Source organism: Pelobates fuscus, chromosome 8, assembly GCF_036172605.1.
Source record: "Pelobates fuscus isolate aPelFus1 chromosome 8, aPelFus1.pri, whole genome shotgun sequence".
Classification (NCBI taxonomy): domain Eukaryota; kingdom Metazoa; phylum Chordata; class Amphibia; order Anura; family Pelobatidae; genus Pelobates; species Pelobates fuscus.
The window spans coordinates 22491780-22516127 of record NC_086324.1 but is presented as its reverse complement, the minus strand read 5'-3'; the positions used below and the strand labels follow the sequence as shown (position 1 = coordinate 22516127).

Sequence of the window (24348 nt, the reverse complement as noted above, 5' to 3'; positions counted from 1 at the left end):
TCCAGATCTTTTAATGAACTGTTTCAAGGCAAGACTGTAGATACTGTATCCCTTGATTTATTTTTGCACCTATGTTTTGGAAGAGCGTTGTCTCTAATCAGTACAGAATAATCATCACTGTCTTTTATGACTGTTAAAAATAGTGTTTGTGTGCGTGTGTACATGTGTGTGTGAGTGTATGTGCGTTCTTGCATCAAGAGCTAAGGTTGAAAATAGCTTCTTACTCTCTTGATATTTGGAGTAATTTCCGCTCCGCAATCATACTGATCCATCATGCTGCAGAAAAGGTGCATGTTCTGCATAAACAAAAGCAATGAGCTGTAAATCCATGCTGTGAATGCAAAAAACAAAATGCAGAAAATAATAGTAGATTTACAAGAGAATAAAATCCTATTGAAAGCCATAGCTTTTATGTTCTTTAATAAATCAGCTCAGCTTTTACTACCATAGGATTGAGGTAGCTTTGAAAGAAAATAGTATTTTTGTGTAAGCTCCTGTACTCATTCTGCAGCTCATGTTTTTTGTATCATTATAGAAGAACTATTTTCAGCCTTATTCGAAATATGCATTTTTTTAAAAAAAAAAAAAAATTTGCTATAGAAGCTACAGCTCTGCCGAATTGCTTGAGTTACATTAGTAATTACATAGTTATGTAATTATTTCTTGGTGAGAAATTCTTTGTATTTGATGAAAAGAGGAATTATACAAATTTCTGTTAGTTCAATAAAAAAGGCATTAAGAGAAACTGAAATATTTTATTATATTGCATCTGCCTTACTGGACTAATATAACAACTCAATTATCATGACTATATATATATATATATATATATATATAATAAAAAAAAAAAAACTTGGCACTCTCCTTCCTTATATAGACTTTAGATAATGCCTTGGTACAGTCCCGCGTTAATATAAAGATACATTGAAGATGAGAGTATTCACAGATCTTCTTTTCCAAGTTAAATTTATTCAAGTGCAGAAGTTACATAATAAAGTAGATTGACGTTTCAAACCTACAGGGTCTTTTTCAAGATCGGAAAAGAAAACCTGTGAGGTTGAAATGTTGATTTCCGTTTGTTAATAATACACTTCATTTAAAAAATTCCCAGATAGTGCTCCTTCCTTACCATTTGTGTATTCAGCTCTGGGCAGCACCCAGGTGGTTACGCTCTTTTTTGTTTATGTTTTTCTTTGGGAAGAGTGCCAGACCTTTTGATTGTATAAATATATATACAAATGGATCTTGTGTATTGAGTATATATCCAATCCAAGGTCCTGCACATGCCTGTCAGAGGTACTTGCCGAGGAGCAATCTCCAGCCTCAGGTAAACAATGGTCACGAAGGAGAGCTTTCACTCGACTTTTCAATCATGTTCAAATATTCATTGTGAATACAGTCAGATTACATCAACGTTTCAGTCTATCAGGATCCTGATGAAAGTATTTGATAGACTGAAATGTTGATGTAATCTGACTGTATTCACAGTAAATATTTAAACTTGGTTGATATGTCCAGTGAGAGCTCTCCTTCATGACCATTATATATAATTATTTTTATTTTTTATTTATATCTTGTAGTTTGAAGAGACTGTGCTAAGCATTTTGCAATGAGTTAAAATACAAGTTTTCAAACATTTTCTCTCTTCTTCAGGTCCAAGGCAATATTGGTCAATATAATAAAATTGAATATTTGTAACTTAAAGGGTCACTATAGGCACCCAGACAACTTAATCTCATTGAAGTTGTCTAGGTGCAGTGTCCTGTCCCTTTTTAAATCTGCATTGTAAAACATTGCAGATTTAGATCGATGTTTACATTGCAGGGTTAAGACTGCTTCTAGTGGCTGTCTCCCAGACTGCGCATTCTGCAGTTTCACAAAGTTTAACTCTGTGAAATGACACTGGACGTCCTTACGCTTTGCATGAGGATGTCCAAGCATCTTGAAAACCCCATAGGAAAGCATTGATTCAATGCTTTCCTATGAGAAAGACCTAATACAAGCACAGTGTTTGTCATGCATGCATGTTAGATTTCTTTATCGCCATGATGTAGGCGAAGGAGGAGTTTTTACTCCGGAGGCAGAGGGATATTGTAGTGTTAGGATTACAGTTTTGCATTCCTAACACTATAGTGTTCCTTTAATAGACATGCATTTTAATGTTTAGAAGTCTCACAGATGAATGTAGCTCTCTCCACAGCTCCAGATTTTATCACACGAGATAAGCCATCATTTACTGCCAAGATGTCAGATACCAAATGATTGCTCTGACAATAAATACCACTATAAACATCTCAAAGCACCGTGAGACTTTTATCTTACAAGCCATTTGCAGCTGAAATGTGAATGTTTGGGTAATTTTATGAGATTTATGAATGTGTGTGTTTCTAGAGGGATATCTGTAGACATGAACACTAGATGTAAATGAATGGCCACGTGAGAATATCATTTGATGTTACACTGGTTTGTTTGATTGGGAGATCTCACAGGACTAAAAACCTAGATTTTTTCTCTAACTTTCACAGAAATTAGGTCTAAGTATTTTCTTGTTTGCACTCAAATGGTTAGAAAGCTATTGTTCAATACTGGTTTATGTTACTGTAAACTGACTGGTGTTCTGGATATACAAAACCTAACCTAGAGGAAATATGCAAAATAATAAAAACTCATAAAAGGTCTACAATCAGTGTTTTCAAAAGATCCTACACATAGATAACTATTTCTAGCTCTTAATTTTGGCATTCAAAAACCACCCAACCTAAGAGAATGAGAACCTATGTTTTCATAAGACTAAATGCAAGTTTTTCCCTTAGCTTTATATATATGATATATATTCCCAGTCTCTTTACAATACAACTTCCCTTTTCTTGTGTTATTTTACCCCATTAAGGACTAGTGATGCTCTCCCTGCTGTAATATCAATCTGGTCCAATATACTCTATTATGAAAGATTCAACTTTGCATTTAAACTCCCCATTTATCAAAGCTAGGTTCTGTAGATTTATTGGTGTGAACAAATAGAAGATTGCATGAGGGCACAAGATCTGTAAGGACTTAAGCGCATTGATGAAATGATTCAGCATTGGTCACTAAATGGTTAACCAACAGATTAAGAATATAAACAATACAAATTCCGATTTGGTTTGTTACTGTATAACACCACTATAATTTATATATGTAAATTTGTTTTCTGCGTTTCCTTTGGAAGCCATCTGTGTTATGTTTGTTGACTTTATTTATATAGTTTTAAAGTTTAGAAAAAATATCAATTACCAAAGTATCTCACATTTAAAAGTGGTCAGTTATCATTTTGATATTAGGGATTTGGAGACAGGTTCCAGTCTAGGCTTTGCTGTTTTTCTCCGGCAGATGAAAGGTATTGATTACCAATCAGATATTTTTAAAAGTATATTATCGGAACACAATGGGTACCAGTGCAATGTAAGTGCCTATTAAATTATATTTATGTTTGTAATAATTCTGTACTTTTCTTCATAATTAAAGCTCTTTAGTTTTACAAAAATAAAACTCCAGCAAAACCTCACCCCCTTAGCCATGTCTCCTTTTTTCACAAACACCTTCACTGTATGTCAGCTTCAATGTTCAGCCAATAAGAATTTGTGTGAACTGAGCGGTTGACATGACTCCACCACACAGCCAGTCACTGTCCTTTTATTGTCTACTCCAATCCTACTTAGCAATGTGAAGAAGACTTATACATATAATAGGATGGCAGTGATTGAATGTGGGGAAGAGTCATGTTAGCAGTTCAGCTCATGCTGATCTCTCATTGGGTGATTGGTGTACAAATACTACTTACTTCCAGTCAGGAAGACATTTTGTAAAAAGGGCGGTGTGGTTAGGGGTGCTATGGGGTAAGCTACAGAACATTGAAAAAGGGTTTTGTTTTATCAAAACTATATAGTTATTAGTGTGGAGAATGTGTGAAAACAGGCTAAACTTATCAGAGGCACTTAAGCAGTGATGGTGCATGAAGTGTCTCTTTAAATTAGTCATGGTTATTTTCATCATTCCACCATGTTATCCATCATTCTGGGACCATTGATATCCTGGTACCTTTTACACCTCTGAAAGGAAATCCATTCACCTACAATTAGGCGGATTACCCAGTAGGCAACCAAGGCAGAGCACTGGCTCTCAGCAGGTCCTCCTGAAGTGGACAGAGAAATCAAAAGATCTCCCTGCATGGACCTGTTCTCCATCACACATGCACAATAAACACTCAACCACACTCCGACTCCCTTAAACACGCACACACACTGAATATGGCCATCATACAAACAAGACTTAACCAGTACACACTCACCCCCCCAAACAGTGCTCAGTCTCCTCCACAACACTAAACGTACTCACACACACAAGACTCAGTCAACATACATGTACACACACCATTCACAGAAAGAGAGCCCAGGTCTCTAGGAGTGGGTCCCAATGTTGCACCCTGCTTAGGGCTGTGGGCAGCATTTATCCAGCTATGCCAACACCAACAATGAGTTCAGATATTTGTAACTAGCCTCCAGTGCTGAATAGTAGTTCAACAGTTAAACCAGAAAAATGGAGACTTGTAAATTATTTGAACACATGCTTTTACTCTTTATAGAAAGCTAAATCCATGAATCAAATCCAGAAACATCTCATATTATTAGATTTTATTCCTTTAAGAGGCTCTCTGTGGATGTGCTAGAGGTAATGGAGAATTTATGTCTGCCATTCCTTTGATACAATTTACCTTACTTGAAAGGAAAGGTCCCTTGCCCTCTTTGATAATTTAATTGGAAGTTACTGTAGAACATTTGTAATATCTTAGTCATATTTTAAATTAAAATTAACGAGAAATGTCATATTTTAACACTGACCATTAGCCTTAAATTATGATTATATATCTGTAGGATCTAGTTCAGTTGTATATTATGTTTCCACAATAAAAGATGGCAAACTTACTGGAAAAGAGAGCGGTTCCATATCAAAAATATCAAATCCAGCATCGAGTTACATACTTTCCCAAAAGTAAATATATCACTATTGCATCAATTATTTTAAAATGATGTAAATTGTCCATAATGAGCAGTAATTAAATTTAAATGTTACTTATTAAAATCAAGATTGCAAATATAAATGTTTCATTTAAAATGATTAACATTTCTACAGTTATTATTACATGCATCATGCAAGCACATGTAGGTATTTAATATTCATAATTACTTTGACAATGCACTTTTATTTCAATATTGTATTAAGAAAGAGTAATGGATACAAATAACTTTATCAAATAAAAAAGATCCATATATATATATATATATATATGTCGATAACCTGAGTGAGAGGCGGTTGTGGGGTGCAATTTTTGCTGTGATTTATCTAATAAGCTATACCTTGGGTAGCAAACTTGCTTGTGTAATGTATAGATATTTTTTCATGACAAATAAAATTATATTAACTAATATTGTCCATGACAGGTTACCATAAACATATAAATCATGCAGACAGGGTCAATATGTGTATTTGCATATATATATCAGGTCAAGATGCTTAATTAATTTCATCAAGTACAATATCAAGGAAAGTGAGTAATATATACAGCACTACCCATTTTACAACACATTGAACCTCATTGATCCTCAATACATTTGCTGAAGCAGCAAAATACCACTTCTGTCAAGTACCAACAAATTAGGCTACAGCTGGCATGTAATTATCACAACTGGAGAAACAATGAGAATCATACAAGTACTTTTCTACTGTCGTGTAGTGTTTGTAGGGTGCAGCAAACAATATGAAACCATTGTTATTTATCAACAGTACAACAGTACTTGATGATGGTCAAATAGGTTCTTGGCACATGTTAGCCTCTGGTAGATATAGTATCCAATATAATACAGAAGAAATACAAGGCTGTCTTACCTATAGTGCTAGTCTTGTTTCAAATTTGAATACAGGTAGTTTGAAGGGAGTCATGTTTCACCAAGACTGAAGCTGCTTTTATTTTCATTTTACTTACACACAAAAATGTTAAATGTTCTTCAGTGTTAAATTAACATAAAGCTAAATATCCAATTACTATTTACTTTTTTGTGGATTATGATGCAGATCACATTAGAACCTTGTCACTGACGATCAAAGTATTTTTGTTTTGACACCGTAAAATTCATCTTAATTGTAAAACAACTAATGCATATTGAAGAATTCATTATTAATGTCAGTGAAAACCTCTAGACATTGATAACTTTTAAAGATGAATTTGTCTTTGATTTTTTTTAAATTACATATAAAATAATACTATAACTATCTGTAGTAATCCCAATCAAAAATAAATTAACATTAGAAATGATATGATCATGAGTAGTGCCATCACAATCAAATAATCATTTCTTAGCCCCTTCTTGTCCCAGTATTTAACCCTTTAAAACATTAGGCCCTGCTATGGACTCCTACAAACAGAGGACTGTAATGGTAAGAGGATAGCATAGCATGGGCACTCCTGACAGCCATAATACTTACCCTTCACAGTGATCGCAATCGGGAGTACTGCCGGACAACTGAGGCAGTCCCCCTGCAGTTAATCCTGCCCATTTGAGTTATGTGACACTTGCAATCACATGATTCAGGTCAGTGTGATTGACAGACTGCATGCAGGGACTGATTGGGTTGTCAGGCAGATCCTTCAACTTACAATTAAAGGCACACTCCACTGCCCAAATACAAAATAATAATAATAATAATAATAATAATAAAAACAACACTGATTAGTAGATATACTCCAAATGACAACATGCATGCATTTAAATATATCTTTTTTATTGGGGTATAATCTAAATATAGCTTGTAAAATCTGCAGTTCTTTTGTCTGCTGTTTTTGCATGCCCTTTCCTACTAACACTGCTCAGATTTTTTGTGGCTGTCCAATCACAATCTTCCCAATGCAGTACGATGAGAAGTCTTTGCAAGGCAGGTGCTCTGAGCAATTGCTGCCTCTGCCACTCAGCTCCACTGAGCTAACCACACCACAAAGTAACAGGGCTGGTTGTCTGCTTGAAAGCCAAGGGTATGTAACCAGGTTAATTTATAAAAGTTAAAATTTCTATTGAAATCTGCACTTTTTTGCAAAATTTAATAAAGAGGACATATTCTTCACACATAAAGTTTTTCAACAAGCTAAAGTGCTTTAGGGGTCTAGAGTGCCCCTTTAACAAAAAAAAGTGCTCTCTCTCTCTCTCGCTCTCTCCCTCGAAACGTCAATCGGATTTGATGTAGTACTTCTTCTTGGAATAAATTCTCATTTATTTACTTAACAAAGTCCTGAGAGTGCATCTCTATATATATAATTAATACAATGTTAATCAAAAATCTGCACACCAGTCAAGCCATAAGACTTGCTTTTCCCACAGAAATCCCAAATTTGCAGCAATGTTACAACCACAAAGGATTCTGGGTGGGCATATGCAAATTAGTTTAGCAAAGAATCACGTTTTTTGCCTCATTCCATTTTAAACATGGATTCCTTTTAATCTGTGTTTGCTGTATACAACTGCTTGAAACACAATATAGGAAAAGATGCAAAACCAGTGAACCACTCATGGACAGCTGTTTCATTGTTAATGCAACTCATCATATATATATATATATAGAGAGAGAGAAAGAGAGAGAGAGCGAGGAGAGAGAGAAGAGAGAGAGCTTTTTTATTAAACAGGTCGAAACGTCGATCGGATTTGATGTAGTACCTCTTCTTGGAATGAATTCTCATTTATTTACTTAACAAAGTCCTGAGAGTGCGTATTCATTATTATATACACCCCCTCACTGCCGGGCCACTGGGTGATTTCTCCCCCAGACAGGCTTCCAATACTCTGCCTGTGCTGAGTGCCTATATTTAAATTCTACGTGCATTTTTACATAATTAAGTAATTTTATTGATTGCAATTTGGGGGACCTGCCTAACAACCCAGGCCAAAAGTCCAGAGAATTTAATTTGCTAGCACTATATTTAACCCTGTAACTTTCCAAGACACCCTAAAACTTGTACTATTGTTTTACTCGGTAGACTTTGCTGAACACAAATATTAGTGTTTAGTGTTTTAAAACAGTAAAACATATCACAGCGATGATATTGTCAGTGAAAGTTAAGTTTTTTGCATTTTTCACACACAAACGGCACTTTCACTGATGATATCATTGTTGTAATACGTTTTACTGTTTTGAAACACTAATATTTGTGTATAGCTAAGTCTCCTGAGCATAACAGTGCCTCCCATGTACAGGTTTTGTAGTGTTTTTTAAAGTTACAGGGTCAAATATAAGGCCGTTTTTTCACATTGATTGTTGCCTTTGAGAGCATATAGTAGACCAGGAATGTGAATTACCCCCATGATGGCATACCATTTGCAAAAGAAGACAACCCAAGGTATTGCAAATGTTCAAAAACTGGAATGCGCACCCTCCAAATAAGGTATTTTAGCCCACAGAGAACCAAACATACCTGTACATGGGTGGTATCAATGTACTCAGGAAATGTTCCTGAACACATATTGGAGTGTTCTTTGAAAGTAACCCTTAAAGTTCTCAGTACACGTATTCTGAAATTGCTATGTGTGTCAAAAAAATCACCAATTATTATTATTTTTTTTTTAATTTGGCATAGATTGGTGGTAAAATGTTTGCATGAAAAGAGTCAAAATACTCCTTAGATTGTCTTCTTTTAAAAAATATATACAGGTGAAGGGTTATTCAGGGATTCCTGACATATATCAGTGTTACAATATAACATTCGTTAATTTTGAAATAAAAATGGTTTGGAAGTAGCAAAGTGCTACTTGTACTTATAGCCTTCTAACTTTCCAAAAGAAGCTAAGAACATGTTAACATTGGGTATTTCTAAGCTCAGGACAAAATTTAGAAACTATTTAGCATCAATGTTTTTTTGTGATTGAAGATGTGTAACATATTTTGGGGGTTAAAGTTCAAAAAATTAGTTTTTTCATCGTATTTCATAATTGTTTTATAGTAAATTATATGATATTATGAAAATAATGGTATCTTTAGAAAGACCATTTAATGGCAAGAAAAACGGTATATAATATGTGTGGGCACAGTAAATTAGCAAGAGAAAAATTACAGCTAAACACAAACACCACAGAAATGTAAAAACAGCCCTGGTTCTTAACTGTAAGAAAATTGAAAAGCGGTCTGGTCACTGCGGGGTTAAAGTCAAAGCTTTGTTTTTGCTCAAGACTTGGGCAATTGCTTCTGTCTTTAAGGGGTTAAAATACAAAATACAGTTTATTATCATTCTTTCCTTTCTCTGGTGTTCAAAAATCAGTCTCCTCCTGATAGAGATGATCTTGCGAGCAACTCAGTTTTCTGCATTTGAAAGCATTTCTGACATTGCAACCTTACCGAATGCTATTTACAATATGGAGTGTGTAACCAACACGTTATATCATAACAATTCACCAATTAACATAAAAAGTTTAACTTAACAACACTGCTATCTAAATGTTTGAAATGTTCAAGCAATGCTCCACTTAAAGTCTTGTGATCTTCTAGCTAATATATGATAAATGTATTGATTCAGAAAATATTTAATTATCGATATGCAATCTGTGATGCGTGAAATGATTAGTGTGCATGTAACACTTCTGATTTGGATATAATGGCTTCTGGCCGTTAAGATGCTTAAATGTTTATGTGTTTTATCAGCATGTTAAAATTAATGATCTGTTTTGATTAATGTTGTGAATCAGATCACTAGTGACACATAATTGTAAATTATGCTAGCTTTAGTGTACCTATAATCTTAATTTTATTAATAACAGGAGATGAATATTTGCTTAAGTCTCTCTTTACTAGAACTCCACAGCAACACATTAACACAGAGAAAATCAACCAATCATAAAAAGGTTAGATACAATAAAACTCCCCTCCCCACACATAACTTCCTATTTCAAGCTGCGACAATACAGGGTAAGAAACAGAAGAAAACAATGCAGTGTAACATAAGTCCTTGGAAATAATGAGTTCAGCAATGTCATCCACCCGAGAGGAAATTTCAAACTTAAAGGGACACTATAGTCACCTGAACAACTTTAGCTTAATGAAGCAGTTTTGGTGTATATAACATGCCCCTGCAGCCTCACTGCTCAATCCTCTGCCATTTAGGAGTTAAATCCCTTTGTTTATGAACCCTAGTCACACCTCCCTGCATGCGACTTGCACAGCCTTCCATAAACACTTCCTGTAAAGAGAGCTCTATTTAGGCTTTCTTTATTGCAAGTTCTGTTTAATTAAGATTTTCTTATCCCCTGCTATGTTAATAGCTTGATAGACCCCGCAAGAGCTGGTGGTGATTAAAGTTCAATTTAGAGATTGAGATACAATTATTTAAGGTAAATTACATCTGTTTGAAAGTTAAACCAGTTTTTTTTTTTCATGCAGGCTCTATCAATCATAGCCAGGGGAGGTGTGGCTAGGGCTGCATAAACCTAAACAAAGTGATTTAACTCCTAAATGACAGTGAATTGAGCAGTGAAATTGCAGGGGAATGATCTATACACTAAAATTGCTTTATTTAGCTAAAGTAATTTAGGTGACTATAGTGTTTCTTTAACTGTGTAGGGCTGAGAGAATGAGAGGGGCTCACCGCCTACTAATGAAAATAAGAATCATGTATTGACGTAAACTGTAGGGTAAACAGAGAAACTGATATGAAGCAGACTGTCAGCATCGGGCTGAGTATTGAGCGTGGCTCACCCTCTAATAAGGAAGCAGCATTACGAGTCAAAGCAACCCGTAGTCTAAGAAGCAGAAAAATAATCGCTGCCGGGACCTCGCACCAATGCACGCGATCCAAGATAGCAGCCAGCTACCTTGAGGTCCTCAAGAGCCCGGGAAATTGGAGGAGGCCAGAGGAGAGGTCTCTCGAAGACCCGAATGGGGGGAAAAAACAAGGTACCAAAACCAAGCACAAAAAAAATAATAATATAAAGATAGTAAAAAAAAATAAAAAAAATATATATAACTGAAATAAAGGAAAGTATGTAGATATAAGAGGAAAATAAAAATGACAGGAAATAAATAAATAAACAACAAATTAAGGCAGACAGAAAATGACAACTACATTTACATCAATATAGATGAAGTAAAACAAAAATAAATAGAAAATAAATAGAAATGACAGGAGTAAAATAGTTACCGCGTATATAGTGTAAAATCTAAGTCATAAAAGTGTACCCCTGTGCAGTGGTGTATCTTGGTTTTGTGCTGTCCTAGGCAGGACAAAACTCAGACACCCCCCCCCTGCGTGTGCCACCCCCACCCAACCCTTCCCCCCTGCCCCGCCTTCTAAATACACACACATTCAGTGACAGATACGCATACACTAGCTAACATAAACACACACTTGCTAACAGACACACACACACACTAACACACACACAGTCAGACGCACACACACTAACAGACACACACAGTCGGACACACAGTCTGATACACACACACTAACAGACACACACAGTCGGACACACAGTCAGACACACACACACACTAACAGACACACACAGCCAGACACACACACTAACACACACACACACACACACACACACACACACACTAACAGACACACACACTAACAGACACACACACACACTAACAGACACACACAGTCAGGCACACACTAACAGACACACACACTAACAGACACACACAGTCAGACACACACTAACAGACACACACACTAACAGACACACAGTCACACACACACTCACTCACTCACTCACATTAATACTCACTTCTCTTTTTTTTTATTTAACCCCCCCAGCCTCCTTACCTTTGGGAATGCTGGGGGGTGGTTCTCCCTTTCCCTGGTGGTCCAGTGGCTGCTGGGCAGCACTGATGGGCGGGCGGCTGGCGAGGGAGCACTTCCTCTGAGCTCTCTGCTCACCTCCCTCGCGCGCCACCCGCAGTGTGAGGCTGGGAGCCGGAATAGGACGTCATCTTCCGGCTCCCAGCCTCACTCTGTGGGCGGCGCGTGAGGGAGCTGAGCAGAGAGCTCAGGGGAAGTGCTCCCTCGCCAGCCTCCCGCCCGCCCATCAGCCCATTTCGGCATGTCGGTTAGCCGCAAGGCTAACAAGGCATTTGCCCTGGGCATTTGGGGGCGGCTTTTTTTGCCGCCCCCTGGAAAATGCCGCCCAAGGCAAATGCCTTGTTTGCCTCGCGGCTAATACGTCCCTGCCCCTGCGGGGGTAGTGATGAGAGGAATAAACCGAAGAATAATATAGGCCCATCTACAGCTGCCTAATGAACAATACAGCACAGCACTGCTCTACAGCAAGTCCTCTGCAGCACCAGGGGTAGGAGGGAATAAAGCTACCCCCCCGTCTTTCCAGACCTCCTAAGGTCTGCCCTGCAGAGGGGGGCCGAGATTGGGATGAGATTAGTTGCAGAAAGAAACACTTTCTCCTCCTGCCGGTAGGCCCACAAGCTGCGGCAAAAATAGGCCATCATGGCTCGGCGACATTGCCATTGCAGAGATGGGGAAAGTAAAGATGGCCGCCAGGATCTTGCGCAAGTGCACGAGATCAAAGATGGCCGCCACAAATACTCAAGGGACCGCCGGAGACGATTCTCCGCAATCCCCGTGCTCGGGGAAGCCAGAGGAGGCAGGAAGAAACCTCCCAAGGTCCCTAAGCCCTAGAAACACAAGGGGACAGCCAGAAATTGGAGACCCAGGGGGTAATCCACCCCCAAAAATAGCACAATGGTAAAAGGTAAGATAGGGAGGTGAGAAAGGATAGAAATAGTGACCAGAAAGTGCACAAGAATTATTTGCAACTATAGGCAAACTATACCAATAAGTATGAATCAATAAAGATACAAGAAAGTAATTAAAAAAAAAATCAGAGGAACCCACTAAGAGCAGGAGAAAGGAACAGATGTATATAAGGGCCAGGAAAGGAAAAGTTACAAGACTCACAACCAATCAAACACATGGTAATAAATACTATAAGGCAATAAGAAAAGAACAGATAAATATATAGGCTAAGGAACAATACAAGGGACACACAATGACAGGCAAATAATTCAGCATAAAATAGCAAGTAAATCACAAACCCACAGCAACCCACATACAAGCAGGAGGCAGTGGTACTCTGACCTGTGCTGGAGTGGAGCAAAAAAGAAAGAGTGAGTTATTTGTGGGGAGGGGAGTTTTATTGTATCTAACTTTTTTATGATTGGTTGATTTTCTCTGTGTTAATGTGCTGCTGTGGAGTTCTAGTAAAGAGAGAGTTAAGCAAATATGAAGCCTTCTGTCATGTTATAAAATTATGCATTTTGGCAATGTGAAACTTTTATGTTTTTGAACTATTGCGGCATCTTTTTTTGATGGGTAAAAGTAAATAATTGTTTACAATTTGAGTGTTCCCGTATCTTAAATGTATGAGTATGTTTTTACAACTGTCATCTCTATTTTTAATACAGTAATCCTTTCATCGAGTTTTGAAAGGAAAAGGTTTGTTTTTTTTTCAATGAAGTATATGAAAAAAATAGAAAAATGCATTCCTACATTTAGTATATGACAAGATTATTCACTCCCTGGCCAGAGGTAAGCCTCAGGGATTTGTAAAGAAACTGCATTTCACTTTTTATTTTTGTATTAAAGCCCCCCGCCCCCTTATATTCCCCACTACACCAGCTAACCCCCAAATGGGTCTCTAACCTCCACTACTCCACCTAAACCCCCACTTCAATCACAAACCTCTACTACCTCACTTAACCCTTCACTAGCCCACCTAATACCCCACTTGACCCTTTAACCTCCCATTACTGCCGCTAACCCCACACTACTTCTATTAACCCCACACTACTGCTATTAACCCCACTACTTCCTGTAACACCCCACTACACTCCCTAACCCGCACTATACCCCTAACCCTCCACTACTGCCCCTAAACCCCCACTACACCACCTAAACCTACACTACAGTTCTTAACCCCCACTACTGTGTTATCCCCACTAAAGCTTCTAACCACTCTCCACTACACCTAACTCATCAGCACACTGTCTTAGCTCCCACTGCATCCCTTAAGCTCCCACTACTGACCCTAAACCCCCGACTGCTCGTAAACTACCCATTACTGCCCCTAATGCACCAATACTCCTTTTAACTTATCATTTAAAGCTACTCACTAAGCTATATATATTTCTACATTATTTATTTATTAAAAATAATTTGGCTATTTCATTTTAATTCCTTATCTGAGAGTGTCAATAACTAAAGTCAGTTAACTACCTAAGATTTGTTTTATTTATTTATTCATTTAAATAATATAAAACATTTTAATTAGTTAAATGCATTAAGAAATAAATGTATTGCATTCAAATATAGGCAAAATGCTAAATATAAGAATAGAAGTCATATGAGAAGTGTTCGTCATCTTTGAGGAACAAAGGTTATTTCTCCAGGAACATTTATAGATCAATAACAGCAAGAGAGATTTTTAGTGCAAGGATTCTTTATAGATCAAGAATGAGGATATAAATCATTATCATAAGACATCTTTATAAATCAAGGATGATACCATAGATCATAATAATTACAAGGAATCCTTGAATGGTAATAGAGATTATTTTCGTAATGAATCTTTGTAGATCATTGATGGGAACAGAAATTGCTACCACAATGAATCATTGTAGACTATGAATGCTTTGAGTCTATTTTGTGGTTGCTGTGATACATGTTTTTAATTGTATGTATTTATACTTTAGGTAATAATCACAGAAATCAGATAAATTGCTAGGTTAGAAAAGTAAATGGTGCTTGAGCCCAAAACAATGTCTGTCCTCTCCTCTAAACATCGGTTCCTGCCCTTGACTCAACCCTCAAAGTATTGTCTTTTTTTATATCTGAGTCCTCCTTTAACAACCTATCTGACTGCAGTCTATTTCCTGTTCCTTTCACTTTAAACATAAAAACCAAATTCTCAAAAGCAAACACATAGACATATAGTATAAAGGCACACCTACATAGAAACGTAGACACATTTATGCACAGACACATGCACACTCATACAAAGAGAGGTACATAGACACACATATACACACCAATGAACATATAGGAACATACACATTAACAGAAAAAAATTGACATACACAGATACACTCATGAACATATAGGGACACGTATGTATACACAAACACATGTACAGACACAGTCATGCAAAAACAGCGACATAGAAATAGACGTAGTCAAAATCATGCAGACAAATTCAAATACAGATAGACACACACACAGAAATATTGAGACACATGCAAAGAGATACAGATACATTCACGTAAGCACTAACAGAGTCACACATAACCATTCACAGCAACATGCACATAAAGACACACTTAGTCAAAGACAGAGACACACAGGTGCACACATCCCTTTTATCCACCGTCCCCACTCACTGCAATATTTTCTTCCTCATTACCCCAGCAGGAATGCAGCAGATATGTGATCATGCATTTATATATTATATTCCAGACATTTTAATGGATGTAATAAAGGAGGGCACTTATTAAGCATTACATTGGTCATTTCTTTGCATTATGATGTTCAGAAATCACTTGCAACTATTTATTGGGTAACTTCATAATGGGTTCTTATGTGGGATATCAGAGGTTAAAAAGATAATAAATGTATTGGACATTTAAAAAACATTTTATCAGCTGAAAATAGAGATACAGAGATAAAAATTCAATTTTTCCCACATCCCCCATTCTTATTAGAAATCACTAGGGTTTAATTCCCGGCTCTGTGCTGTAACATACGTTTAGGGTATTGTTGTAGAATCTGCCCCTGAGAGTCTGAAAAATTGCTGGATTTTACTAGAACTCAGTCTATCTTAACTGTTACTAATCACTGCAGATCAAATAGACTCTGATTTCATTAAATGCAAGAATCTTGCATTCTCAACAAACTGTAAACACTTTGCTTAATGTTTTAGACTGTACAATGAGGTTACTAGCTATGAATAGCAGACCCCTTAAATTTATAAAAAAAATATTTGTTATAATATTTATTATCTAAAAGGTTAACTGCACTAACATTTTTATTATAATATGTATACTAATTGCATGAATATGTAAGAGTATATGATCAGTAAATGGACTGACAGTTCTTTTTATAAGAAGCTTCTCTTGCCTTGTGGGTGAGTGTAGGGCCTTCGAGAAGTTATTTGGTGGTTGAGAAGGGCTATGTGTGCGTGCTAAGGGACTGTGTATATAGGTAAAGGGGCAATAAGAGGAGAAAGAGGCAGAGCAATTGCTTTTACTTTAGCTTCTCTCCATCTATGTTTACTCATAGCACTTCCACTTTAGACTGCTATCTTGTGACCAGCATACAATTAAAATGGCAGCTAAGATATGCCATTCTGGTACTCAGGGGATCTGAAGCTAACTAATCATATGCTAAAACATTTATTCTCAAGCTTTACAGATTCACATTCAGATTTTCAGTTCCAGGTGACTAATATAAGTAATCTAGTGAGTACAGATATCATTATCATGATACATTTCTATGCATACAGTTAAAGATGATAAAAGGATCACAGCACCTTCAGGTTGTCCAGATAATCGTCCATACATATGTAAAATCAGAGGATAGGACACACAATATAGTTTAGTATGTTCTTATGTTCTGTGAAGGAAATATGGGAACACACTAGCAGTTGATTGAAGCTTCTGATCAGCTCCAAGTAATAGCCCCTGGGCGTTATGATCCATAGCTGTAGATATACTGGTGCAGTGGAGTCTTGGCAGGAAGTGTGTCAGAATCCATAGCGAATGTGTAGGAATCTCAGCATAGATAACAGCAAATCACTGATGGATTTCAAGATCAGAGACAACATGGGTTTACTTCAGGGAGATCAAGCCAAACTAATCTTATTGATTTTTTTGATTGGGTAACTAAAATAATAGATCAGGGTGGTGCAGTAGACATTGCTTACCTAGATTTCAATAAGGCATTTGACACTGTTCCTTATCAATAAACGCAAGTTTGGATTTCAATATTGTTGAATGGGTAAGGCAGTGGCTGAGTGACAGGCAACAGAGGGTTGTAGTCAATGGAGTATATTCGAAGAATGGTCTTGTCACCAGTGGGGTACCTCAGGGATCTTTACTTGGATTTTCTTTAATATTTTTATTAGTGATATTGCAGAAGGTCTTGATGGTAAGGTATGTCTTTTTGCTGGTGATACTAAGATATGTAACAGGGAGGATAAGCCAAATGGCAAATAATTTAGGTAAACTAGAAAAATGGTCAGAGTTGTGGCAGCTGACATTTAATGTGGATAAGTGCAAGACAATGCATCTTGGATGTAAAAACCCAAGGGCAGAGTACAGAATATTTGATATAGTCCTAACCTCAACATCTAAGGAAAGCAATTTAGGGGTAATTATTTCAGATGATTTAAAGGTAGTCAGACAATGTAATAGAGCAGCAGGAAATGGAAGCAGAATGCTTGGTTGTATAGGGAGAGGTATTAGCAGTAGAAAGAGGGAAGTGCTCATGCCATTGTACAGAACACTGGTGAGACCTCACTTGGAGTATTGTATGCAGTACTAGAGACCGTATCTCCAGAAGGATATTGATATTTTGGAGAGAGTTTAGAGAAGGGCTACTAAACTGGTTCATGGATTACAGGATAATATGAGACGGGGATATGATAGAAACATTTAAATACATAAAGGGAATCAACACAGTACAGCAGGAGACTATATTTGAAAGAAGAAAAACTACCACAACAAGAGGACATAGTCTTAAATTAGAGGGACAAAGGTTTAAAAATAATATCAGGAAGTATTACTTTACTGAGAGGGTAGAAGATGCATGCAATATCCTTCCAGCTGAAGTGGTAGAGGTTAACACAGTGAGGGAGTTTAAGCATGCGTGGGATAGGCATAAGGCTATCCTAGCTATAAGATAAGGCCAGGGACTAATGGAAGTGCTAGATGGGCCGAATGGTTCTTATCTGCCATCACATTCTATGTTTCTATATAAAATAATAAAAATAGCTGCCAGTGTTCACTGATAAGAACAATATAAAATTAAATAAAAGAAGAGGTACTCACAGAAGGAGAGCAAAAAGAGGTTTTGCTCACTCCAGATAGCATAAGGGGTATAATGCACACTAAGGATATTACAGGAGTCCTTTATTGATAAAATCAGAAGGATCCAGGGTACAGAAAAAGCATTCCCTTTTTATTAAAGATAAAAATATAAAAACACACTTGATGCCTTTCGCCAAATAACAGACTTTATCAAAGTGTTTACAGACTGTAAACACTTGTTAAATCCTGGTATTTGGCAAAACACATCAAGTGTACCCACTCAGGTACTATTGCTTGGAGCTGATCAGAAGCTCCAATAAACTGTAAATGCATTTCTATGTTTTCCTTCCATGAATATAAGAACATACTACACTATATTGCGTTTCCTACCCCCTTATTTTACATATGTACTGGCTGTTATCTGGACTGGAGGACATCCACAAGGCACTGCAACCCTTTTATTATCTTGTACTATATTCTCTACCAGAAAGAAGAGACTCTGGCCTGGGTTGTCCTAGTTGCCTACTAATATTGCCAGAAGTGTGAAGAATCCTTTTTGTTTCTTATTTCTAAGCATATGTTCATTTTAAATTCTTAACAATTTTATACATTTAATTTTAAAAGTACAGATAACACCTGTATTCAATACCACACTTTAGCCGTATAAACAGTATAAATAAAATAAAAGGAAAGGAAAGAAAATCAAGTACTAACAAGAACAAATATTTGGACCCATAAAGAACAATTCTAAAAGTTGTGTGAGATGTGTAAAAACATAACCATACTTGCACGATTTGTCCATCACACAATTACATCTCAAATCATTTTTGATGTAGTTTTCATTTCATTAAATGAACATCAAAAAAAGTATATTTGGCTCCATTGTTTTTTATGTACAATGATGCTGAATGGACTGTAAAATGCATCACAGGCAAGTAATAGATACCGCATAAGAAAACATAAACCCCTGCAATTTCTTATTGTTACAGCTTTAGAAGACCGACCATTGAATTTGATACAATGTTTAAAAATATTTGAGATTTTATGACTGAGCATGAAACAGATGAAGCAAATCAGATTTCTAGATAAACATGCCAAACATATTATATCACCTGGTTTGTGTGCTGTCATGCAAGAATCAGCATTCAGGCAAGACTCTGAAAACAAGATATTTTGTGTCCCTCGAGCCATGAAGTTTAACCCTTTCTAAAGATATGAACCCATCCAATGCATGATTCTAAGTATTGATCATTAGACCATTACACAACTCTTAAGCTAATTGATGCACTCAGCAGCATATGAAATGTAAACAGATTTAAATCCTACACTCTTTGGCAGCTGGAGTCTTACATTCTAAATTGTTTTCCTGAATTTGTTATCCTTTTGGGAGAGTTGAACGTTCAATATCAAATTTAAAAGCAAACATAAAACCCTAACATTTTTGCTGTCCCTGTCATTTTTTTTTTTATACCTTTGGCATTCTCACTTCATCCTTCCATTTAAAACACATTATTAAAAAAAATGCAATAGGTCACCATCCGGTATTTTATGTGACCAGTTACATGTAATATAAAACACATTAGACAAATAAATATTTCTGTCCTTCTCTTTCTTGTTTATTATATTCCGCTCAATGATAAAAGTGGCATACCACAGTTGCGGTTTTACAATATATAGCATATAATATAACAGTAGCTGCTTTGGTAAAAATAAATTGAGAATTATCTAACTTTTATAATTTGCGTTATAAAATATCTCTATATTTTTCTACAAGACTAAATGAATACATAGAAATGTGTTATGATGTATATTTTGTTTAGGTGTACCATACAAAAATGAATTGTCTTAGTCCAGTTTTACCAAAAATCCTGAAAAATAACTCAGTTCTTAGAGGGTTAAGTATGTTGATTTTTTTTCTGTAACAATAGCATTTATGTTTTTCAGTAAATAGGAAACACAATGTGACACTTTCTGTTATTGCAGTTTGATTTTAATACTTTACTTAAAACGTGATTATCAGTTCAAGAACGATGGCTCAAAAGCATCATAACAACCATAATGTCTATATCAAAACATCTCCTCCTTTTAAAGGAAATTAAAGCAGATCAAGGCTTTGCATTTCATCTGCAGTTTACATTTCTAAGTCCGTATTCCATTTTATTACTAATATCACAAAAGAATCTCCTCTACTACAGTCATTGTTTTAAAATACAACAGAGTACAGAAAAACAAAATGTTCAACATTATCCTGAACAGACTTTATGTCACATAAAATAGCACTTTTAACACAATCTCCATAGTTTGGAAAATTTCCATAAATTAAATTAATTGCCAATTAACAAACTTTCCTTTCAAATTCTTCCAGTAATCATCATTTAGTAAAGATATTTTAATGCAGAAATATTAGTAGATGTGAAGCCCTTAGATGTTCAGTAGAATATAAATATATGTATCTCCATATAATTTCTTTATAAAGGTGTCGTATAGCCTTTCATCATAACATCTTGCTTTGATGTAGTGTGAAAATACAATTTATAAGAAAAATTGTAGTAAACAGCCTCTCTATCTCAACAGGAAAATCATAAGAAAACTTCAAAGGATTTAGGGATCAATTAAAGTGGGCTGTGTTGTACTACTATATGCTCTTACATAAGATGCACTATATAAGAGCATATTTTTCAGCACTTAATAGCAGACAGGTAACTTGAAGATTGCAATAAATAATAGTTCAGTTACAATTAAGTGGTCAACCTACTAAAACTTGAATTGATTTGTTGAATTGTTATTAGTAAAGGAGATGTCTGTATGGTGGCAAGTCTACTGATGACTCAAAAAACCACCAAAGGCAAGTCTATTGTAAATTTGAAAACTATTGTAACTGACTCACACTGAGCAGTTAAGCTAAACGTTTGCATTTTTTGGATAATAAGTAACTTGCAACTTCAAGAATAAAGAATAACATAGCTATTAAATAAACAAAAAGAAATCTATCTTGACACCTCAGTCTGCCGCAGATTTAGGAGTCAAGATAGAATTGTACTGTTCAAGTTAGCAGTATGCATTGCATGCTCCTGGTACGTGGAACCACTGACATATACAATACAATTTATATCAGTCACTGCAATACTCCATGTAGCATGCAGGATTCAACAAATCCACTTTCTAGCACCTTAGGATCAATAGTGTGTGTGATGGAGAGTATGATTTTTCTTTACTATGATCACTCATATATGGGCTTTTATTTTCCATTAGAAAGTACTGGACCCAATTTACATGTTCTCATATTATGAAGGGAGTCAGTGTCTCCCCAATTCTTTGAAGACTGACCAAATGCCCCTAATAGTGCTTATACCATTCTCAATACATAATGCCAACAGGGTGTCTCTCCAATAGCACTACTAGAGTCCTTTGAGTTGTTCTAACTTAGAGTGACCACTTGGCATCATTAGGCCATTTGGACAGCATAGTGGAGCTCCCTGTACCCCAGTTGGGTACCTCCGCCAAGGATCGCTTACTAGCGGGAACCAGGAAACCAGCAGCATTCCTACCACTTGCCACCGTAGCTTGGCCAGGGTCTTGCCATTGCTTCCCCCCTGGAACAGGATCCTGGATACAGCTTTAAGTGATTATGCTCTTCTGCAGAGAGTATAGCTGTATAGCTGGTCCACCCAAACACTAGTCGAGACTGAGTGAAGGGTGAAAAGGAACTGGTTTATTTAGGGGTCTCCAAACAATACAATACAAGCCCCTTCCAGAGATCTCTGAGTCTGGGAGATAATTGAGTTAATGACCGGTAAGCTAACTATCTCCCAGGAACAGAGAGCCAAACACAGAAACATAAAAACATATAAACATAAGTACCCCAAAACATCATATAACCATATAATAACTCTACATATCATACATCCCCAAACAGTCCTGATCTGAGTGCCCAAGTTGTCCAAATAGTGCTCAGATTCATGCAGTATATGGGAAATGCCACCATATCAAAGTTCTGACCGGCCTCACACGTGGTCCTATGCCCAAAATAGTTCCAGAGCAATATGTGCTTTGGCAGGTCAACTTTGAGGAGCTCCTGCAGTCGCAATACAGGGTGTGTTTGTTCAACTTAGTCTCAGGCACCTTCCCTTCAAAAAGTGCTCTGCTGGCAGGTCACAAAGTGGTTAAAAACTCCAGACCAAATTGTCCGGGAACCACAAGGTCACCTTATGCCGCTGAGGTGACCAGGAACCACGAAGTCCTCTTGCCGGAATTAGTTCTATAGCGATTGTGCCACTGAGGACCATTCATGCATTTATTTATGCGAACGGCTGCCAAGGAGCTAGCATTCGGTTCAATTCCAGAGAAGGGAAAGTGCCGAACCAGGGACACCGAGGGAAAAATGGGGTCTTTGGATACGGCCCGCAGTCTTTTGGCAGGAGGTGAGCTAGCAGGCTCCTCCAGGAGCTCGTGGCATAGGCACATTTGCCACAGACAGTATGTCCAATAACCATTACTCATTTAGGTAAAATGTAAGGGTATTACTGATAGATAATGAACAATTTATTTATGGCACAGTACTTTTGGCATTGATTTATTATTTATTTCATTTGTGGTGGCAAATTTGTAGTTTTTTATTTTATATTGGTCATGCAAAGTCCTTTTTTTTCAATGTGTATTTCACTGAGCATTAAATGAGGCTACATTATGGTATATGATACTATATATTTATTTTTCATTTTGTGATGTGTACCTGCATTGGAAAATTGTTCAAATGGAACAAAAGAAGTTAATGACATTATGAGTTTAGATACTCAGGAGCAAACATCATGCAGGGAAAACATGAGCTTTAAGCAGTTTATAGTTTCAAGTAAGCAAATAGACTTAACAAGCAGTAAAACTTAAAAACATAGGTTGCTGAGTGTTATTTACATACCCAGTAGGAAATATAAAATAATAAAGTTTGCAATGGTTATACAATCAAACAGACACATATATACGTGTGTGTTTTATAAGTAAGTCCTAGAAGCAAGAGATATGGAAGAGGAAGTGCTAAAAAGCACATGTTAAATATTAAATTTAATGTGGAGATTTACATATGTGCATGAAGATCAGAACATTCATTTATACTTTAGAATTGACATGCATTAATTGCAAAGGTTGGCATGTAGAGGAAGTGATAGAAAATCAATTTAAAATAAAATTACTTTGGTACCTCTTTTCATGGTAAGTTGATGAAATTGAAGTTTAATAATTGTGACATGATTACAATTGGTTGCAATGACTAAAAGAAACATAAACTTAATTGCATGTATTATAAGTTAAGATAAATGCAAGCTAAACTTTCAACATGTAAATGGTAGGATGGATTGATTGATTGATTGATTGGCTTTTAGAAGTGTAAAATTACACAGAGTCAATGATAGTACCATAGTACATAATGTATTTGTAACATTAACAATATAGAATAATATAATTAACAATATAAAATAAAATACATTTTTAGAGTATCCGTTAATGCTGTGTGGATTATATGTGAGTACTAGTCAATGAATACCTATCAGGAAAGGAATTAGAATAATAAATTAACTGGGATTGTGATTTATTATCCTGTAGATATAAATGATATTTGTCACAGTCTAGGTAATAGTACAAGTGTCTTTTATTTTATAGCATCTCCTGCATCTGTAGTTTGTGAAGGAAATCAATTCCAGTGCCACCCGGATGGAAATTGCATCCCTGAATTATGGCTGTGTGATGGGGAAAAAGACTGTGAAGATGGCAGTGATGAGAGAGGCTGCAAGGGAACTCTACGTCAGTGTGATGCTAAGACAAAATTTACATGTAAAAACACAGGTATGGAAACTATGCATGCAATTGGTAAAGAATGTTAAACCTGGCTTCGAAGCTTAATTCAAAATGGCTTAAAACTCAGTCCATATGCTCTCTGTCCATCTCTCTCTCTCTCCCTCTCTATTTGATTTTCTCATTTGCGGGTCTACAGATATATATATATATATATATATATATATATATATATATATATATATATATATATAATTTGCTTTTTCTATTTTAATTACCAAGATGCAAATCCCAAAATATATTTTTTTAAATTGATGGTAAGTGAGGTCAGAATAAATAATTTGTCTTTTGGTCTGGAATGGTTTCTGACAAATATTTTGATCAAGCTGTTCTATTCACGTCTAAGTTTGTTCCCATGTATTTCCCACTATTAAAAGTTGGAATATCTAACTTCAC

The 24348-nt window shown here is 36.2% G+C and overlaps 1 protein-coding gene across 1 annotated transcript in view; it reads left to right on the top strand.

Annotated features, from left to right (window-relative positions):
• The window catches only part of LRP1B (LDL receptor related protein 1B), a 1140323-nt gene that overhangs the window by 665213 nt on the left and 450762 nt on the right, over nucleotides 1-24348 (top strand). Inside the window, exon 21 of the mRNA XM_063429375.1 lies at nucleotides 23761-23943. Coding sequence (XP_063285445.1) covers nucleotides 23761-23943 — 183 coding nt within the window. The remainder of the gene's footprint in view (nucleotides 1-23760; nucleotides 23944-24348) is intronic.